The following is a 6,733-nucleotide window of genomic DNA, read 5'->3' on the forward strand; positions in this document are numbered from 1 at the left end:
AATTTATAGCTATATTATCTACACTACTGTTCAAATGTTTGAGGTTGAAGTTTTTTTTTTTTTTTATGTTTTTGAAATAAGTCTCTTCTGCTCACCTAGGCTGCATTTATTTGATTAAAAATGCAGTAATATTGTGAAATATTACAAATTAAAATAACTGTTTTCTATTTGAATATACTGTAAAATGTCATTTATTTCTGTGATCAAAGCTGAATTTTCAGCATCATCAGTCTCATGATCCTTCAGATATCATTATCACTAATATGCTGATTTGCTCCTCAAGAAACATTTCTTATTATCAATGTTGAAAACAGTTGTGCTACTATTTTTGTTTAAACTGTGATTAATTTTAATGATTCTTTAATGAATGGAAAGTTTAAATCGACAGCATTTATTTGAAACTTAAATATTTTATGAGATTTTACGTGTTTTTACAGTCATTTTTGACCAATTTAATGCATCCTTGCTGAATAAAAGTATCAATTTATTATTAAAAAAAACCTTTTCTTTGTGTGATAGAGTGATGATAGTCTGGAGCACCTTTCTGCTGAAGAGAGAGCCTGTCTCATGTTCCTGGAGGAGACTATCGAGTCGCTGGAGGTAGAAGACGACAGCGGTTTGTCTAACGATGAGCCTGATCGCCCAACTAATGGCATGACAGATAAAACTGCTCAGCGGACATCCATCTACCAGAACAAATCTGATGGTAAGCAATAGCAGAATAAATTAAAGTACCTTTAAAGATGGTCTGTTTGAATAATGGCTTATAAATGTTCTCCTTCAGAGCTATCAGCCCACGAGGACCCAAACAAAGTGATTGGAAGAGATTGTAAACCATCTCAGAAGTACCTTGTGCCAACTCCTTTACTCCTTGCCAGTGGGAATGCAAAGATAGTCAGCAAACCAATGGAATCATCTCCCAAAGAAGCACCTGTGGCATTAATTGATGCACCTGATGGGTTTAGATCAAGCCCTGACCTTCAACAACCTGTAAGGACAGTTTCCAAAGAAGCTGCTTCAAAAGTAGCACCTGCCAAACCAAGCATTGGACTATCAAGTGATGTGGTGGACTTGCCACCTTCGTTCACACCTGAACCTCCAGTTAGAACAAGTTTGCCTAGTGAATCGAAAGCCAAAGATGGTGTACCTAAGAGTTTGGATGTCAAGTCTCAGCTGAAGCAGAAGAAAGATTCCTCAGAGGTGCCGCTGGAATTCATTCCTCCACCCTCAGACTTCATGGATGAACCAGCGGAGAAGATAAGCCTCTCTTATTCGCCACCACCTCCACCGGTTTACGATGAACCACCAGAATGGATTCCCGAACTCCCCAAAATGGAGCCTCATGTTTCTGGTGGATCTGTCAAGCCAACCGAGGCGACCAAATCAGTAAGTGCAGACCCAGATACGTCAAGTGAACCATTATCCCACAATGAGGTCGAAAACCTACGCAAGAAGGTTTCCATGAAGAAAGCACCTCACTTGACTCCGTTAATGGTTGCACACCATTCTGCAGCGGACAAACCGATGACACCTTCGCCTTCTTCAGAAAATGTGCCGAAAGAGTACAGCGATCCCAAAAGCCCACCGGCAGTGGCGCCCAAACCCAAGAAGCTCCCATCGAATATCATCATCAAAAGCCACAAGGATCCGGGGACCACGCATTCGTTACTTCCTCAAACCGAGCGTGCTCAGATGGATCCGAAGAAGATCCGAATGGAGGCTCTGAAAAAATTAGGCCTGCTGAAGAACGAAGAGGTTGAAACGGGCCACGGCGTGTCTCCTTCTCATTCGCCAACATTCAGAGCTAAAAAGCCTCAGTCGCTTTGTAACCCAACAGAACCCGTTCAGGAACTGTCCAGACTTTCCGAAAGCCCCGTACCAGGGGATGTGCAACTACTAGCAGATACTCTAAAGCACCAAGATGCAAAAAGCAGGGAAGGTTCATTGAAGAAGCAACCGACAAGGTCCTATGAGATCAAAACAGCGTCACTGGAGCGCACAAGGTCTCTAACGGTCGCTGACCCTGCGCCACAGATGACGAACCCAGACAGGACCCAAGTTGAGTTGTCGCCAGGTCAGTTACGAAAGAGCAGAGATCGACCTCCTTCTGTAGGGAGCACAAAGGACTTTGGTATTGGCCATCATGCTAATGATTCGACCAAATCACTCAACGCTGCTGCGGTTCAGCCAGGGAACGATGGCCAAAAGTTGCCCCGCTCCGGAATAAGCGTGATGATCTCTCCGCACGGTAATAATGGAGAGAACCGAAGGGAAGCCTTGAAGAAACTGGGATTACTGAGGGACTAATGGATGGTGCTACCGACTTTCTCCGGTTACTCAATTCACAATTTATTCTGGGTATTAGGAACATTAGCATAGAAATGACAAGTGCTGATGATACAGACTTTGACATTGTTTGTGATGCTTTTGGATTTCGGCTTGGTGGTCGATTTGCATCTTTAGCTACCTGCTTAAGTAAGTGACACAATGCAATATTTGCACTTTCATCTAAATTGTTTTGTGAAGGCTGCGTCCACATGAATTCGGATTAACCTGAAAACAGCATTTTCTGCTCTTCTATCGTTTTCCAAAAGTTCCTTCTCAACTTGAAAACATCTGCTTAAAATGTCATAAAACTCACTGAGACAGTGTTGGGGGTAATGCATTACAAGTAATGCAAGTTACATAATCAGATTACTTTTTTCAAGTAACTAGCAAAGTAGCAAGTTACTTTTTCAAATAAGTAATGCTACTTTGTTTTCCCATTTATTCACTGATACCTCTCCTGTCTCTGTGTTGAGAGAAATTGGGAGTGAGGTGCAGAGGCACTTCCTTCAGCCTGAGGCTTATTAATTTCACTTTTGGTGTGAAAGGGCCTTTACAGTTGGCAAAAAAAGCTAATGAATTAATGTATTACTTTCAATAAAAAGTAACTAAGTAATGCAATTAGTTACTTTTTTATGGAGTAACTCAATATTGTAAAGCATTACTTTTAAAAGTAACTTTCCCCAACACTGCTGAGATGATACGAGAGATTGGAAGTAATAAAGTTATCAAGATATTCTTCTGGAACAATCATTTATTAGCAAAATACCCCACCACTTGCTTATTTTATCTTGCTATCCACTTTCATAGTATTGCAGTATAGTATTTTAACTGCATCACATGACTAAATATGCATCATCATTTTTTTGAATACCTAATCGTAAATGGCATTTTCAACTTTATCCACTTAAAATGTTTTACCCATATGGAAATATTGTTTTTAAATATATATTTAAATATTTTAAAAATATACAAAAATTGACAAAAATATATATGCTAAAATATGTTTCAAAATATAATTATGTAAATATATTTTCTACCAATATATTTTTTGGCCATTTTTATATTTTTAAAATATAAATATATTTTCTTGAACCTAAAATACATTTTGAATTATATTTTGGTATAATATATTTTTGGTACATTTAGAAATATATTTTGGCTGAAACTAAATATATTTTCAATGAAAAAAAATTATTTAATTGAGTTTCACTGTATGAAACGCATATTTAGCATATATTTTGGCCAGAAAAAAATATATATAATTTTTGCTGTATGGATAACAAAGCTCTGTTTTTGCTGGACAAAAAAAGTTGTTTCAATGTTGGTGGAAGGCCAAAACATAGAGATGCCTCAAAAGATGTGTTTTCAGATTGATCCCAATAAAGTAGACGTGGCCTAAGAAAAGAACATGTAAATGGATATTATATTGCCATAGCATTAAGATAATTATGGTTTCCAGATCACTTTCACTTTTTGTGTAATATAAAATAGAAACGTCAGATTACCACAAGATGAATGTTTAGTTATTCTATATTCTAATTTTTTGTTGGCTCAAATAATCTCATCTCTGGTGTACATATTTCTTTGTTAAAAAGTGTTGATCACACCGTTTTAGAAACTTTTAAATAAAATAAAAGTTATTCTTGTAAAATAATAGCATGCTCTGCAAAAAATATTAACATATGCCAGTAATTAAATTTATATATTTATGAGGGATCCTTAATAAATAAAGATTTGAACACTGAGGAGTTCAGTCATCTAGATTTTGGAGGAGTTCTGTAAATATGATTCATATTAAATTGTTAGTACTTGGGAAACAGGATCTTGTGCGGATCCTTGAAACGTTTTGAGTCAGAGTTCGTTGTCCTCGTCTCTGACGATCCATGTTTTCTTGTCAACAGAGTCTTGCTGAGAGTATCATTCTGAGAGTTTCTTTCATAACATCAACTGCTTATCAGAACTTGTCCAACCTGATCCGATGCAGCAGGGTTTTGTGACCTGCTTTTCTTTGTCAGCAGCCATTTGAGCCTGAAATGAGTTGGGTTGATCAAGTTTCCAGCTTATTTACGTGCTTTGGCAAGCATAAGAATATCATTTAGCATTTGAACAGGTGCAGGAGTTTGTATGTCGTTTGGCTTATAAAATATCATAACTACATTAGCACAATGCTCAGGACAATACAGTACAATACAAAAGATTTAAAACACTAAGGAACAAATTATAATAGTTTAGAGACCTGCAAATTTCAGAGCCGACACAACAGAAAATGATTCGCTGGACTCCCGCAAAATAGAAATATAATATAATATAAACATAAAATATCTAAAAACAAATAAATTATTCATTTATAGCACAAAAGCAACAAATATTAAATGATTAACAGGCGCAGAGTTTCTATTTATAACACGTGTTTGCAGCGTTGAGCAATGTAGCCAATCACAGACATATCTGTTGATTTCTGGAACGCAATGGCCAATCAGAAGTGTTTAAATCGGAATCCACTCACCGCTCAAAACGCCGGAGTTCTTGTGCAGCGCTGCGCACGAAACCTCTCATAACAAGTAGACATGGCCATAGCCAGCTATGAGGTCACCTCATATTTTCCATGTTCAAAATAACATTTGTTCATGAGTGTCTGCATGTAGGCCTGTAATTAAGTTTAGACCGTGTGCAAGAATGTGTAGCGACTGTGGAATGAAAATGATCGCGGGTCGCTGCGCGGGCTATTATAAGTGTCTTTGGACTTGTCTTTTCCACTTAATTTGACACTTTAGAAAGTGAATAAAGTTGGAAGTTGCAGTTTATGGTTAGCGATATCTTTATCTTATCTTATTTGTAAAAGATTTGAACTAATTTCTGTTTATTTTATTTTTTTATTATTATTATTATTTTTCGGTTTTTATTTGTTTTCATAGCAATATCTGGCAATACTGCATCGTCGGCACTTAAACGGACAGTAATAAAAAAAAAGCCCATGGACAGTTATTATTGTTGGCAGGATACCACATTCGTTAAGGCAAACATAATGATGTTATCTGTCAGACGTTATCAATGCTATCAAAAACAGTAACACTAGTACACAGATCTGTGGAACAGGTTACAGAATTAAAGGGGTCGTATGATGCGATTTCAATTTTTCCTTTCTCTTTGGAGTGTTACAAGCTCTTGGTGCATAAAGAATTTTTTATATTTAAAGCGAGTTTTTTGGGCAGTGTAGAGTAGGGCTTGTTGTTTGTCATTTCTCCGATCACAAATGCAGACATGGTTTTATGTTTACGCGGCGCGATGCAACGCGTAAAAAGACAGTATAAGTCATTATAATCCGTAATTATGTCCCCACTGGATGCAACAAATGCCTCGTTTATAATGGGTTTTAATGTTTTTGTCTCGTCGCTCCGGCCGGACAGGGCATCATCACAGTATGCTAGGGGCGTAACATTTCCGTCACACGCTTGAGGTATTCGGCCAATCACAACGCACTGTATAGCTGGCCAATCACAGCACACCTCGCTTTTCAGAATCGTAAAAATCGACGTGTTTCAGAAAGGCGGGGCATAGAAGAGAAACAATAATGTACAGTATGTGGAAAATAATGTGTTTTTTTAACCTTAAACCGCGTAACACATTTCATTACACCAAATACACAAAATAATGTTTTTTTAGCAGCATCATATGACCCTATTAAATGAAATATGCAAACACTAGCCATGAAGAAGTCTATGCTATTTCATTCAGCCTATAGTAGTTTAATTTTTACAAAGTCATGCTAAAATCATTCATAAGAGCACTAGACAAAGAGGTAGCGAACGGGGCAAGATAACATATTACATAGGCCTATACAGACAGAGTCATCAAAAGTTACATCAGACTCTCTGGAATGACTGAACGTGCCTTTGAGAGTGAAAGACGCGTCAGAAATTACTCGCCTCAGTAGATTTTGAATCCCATTTGGCATGAGAACTGATAAAACATACTTGAGATGTTTCATGTGCACGTTTTGTGTGCTTTTGTTTTAACTAGGCCTAACTCGTGAGACTAGATTTACTAGTGATGAGTTCATTACTTAAATTCATTTAGCATGAGTTTTCATATGATCAAAACTGGCAATTAAAAACCCACATCGGCTGACAACTATTCTGAATATAGTCCTGGTGTTTATGGTAAGGGTGTCAGGAGTCTCAGGACAGATCCATGCCGATTTTTTTGGATCCATACATGACTGCAGTTTTTTAAACCTGTGACGCCCTCTAGTGGAAATGTTTATGAAAGTATCCATGTGCACAAATAATGGCTACTTCTCCAATTTACTGAAATGAACAGAAGAAACAGTTCTTGAACTTTTTGTATTTTGAGAACGTCTCAGGTTACTTATGTAACCATGGTTCCCTGAGTAGGGAACGAGAAA

General features: G+C 37.4%; 1 protein-coding gene across 1 annotated transcript in view; it reads left to right on the top strand.

Annotated features, from left to right (window-relative positions):
- Nucleotides 1-2,684, top strand: part of LOC107687584 (specifically androgen-regulated gene protein-like) — a 10,409-nt gene extending 7,725 nt beyond the window's left edge. Inside the window, exons 3-4 of the mRNA XM_016484972.1 lie at nt 520-706; nt 785-2,684. Coding sequence (XP_016340458.1) covers nt 520-706; nt 785-2,307 — 1,710 coding nt within the window. The 3' untranslated portion in view covers nt 2,308-2,684. The remainder of the gene's footprint in view (nt 1-519; nt 707-784) is intronic.
- Nucleotides 2,685-6,733: the final 4,049 nt, after the last annotated feature.

This window comes from Sinocyclocheilus anshuiensis, unplaced genomic scaffold (assembly GCF_001515605.1).
Source record: "Sinocyclocheilus anshuiensis isolate Anshui unplaced genomic scaffold, SAMN03320099.WGS_v1.1 scaffold2067, whole genome shotgun sequence".
NCBI classification, from domain to species: domain Eukaryota; kingdom Metazoa; phylum Chordata; class Actinopteri; order Cypriniformes; family Cyprinidae; genus Sinocyclocheilus; species Sinocyclocheilus anshuiensis.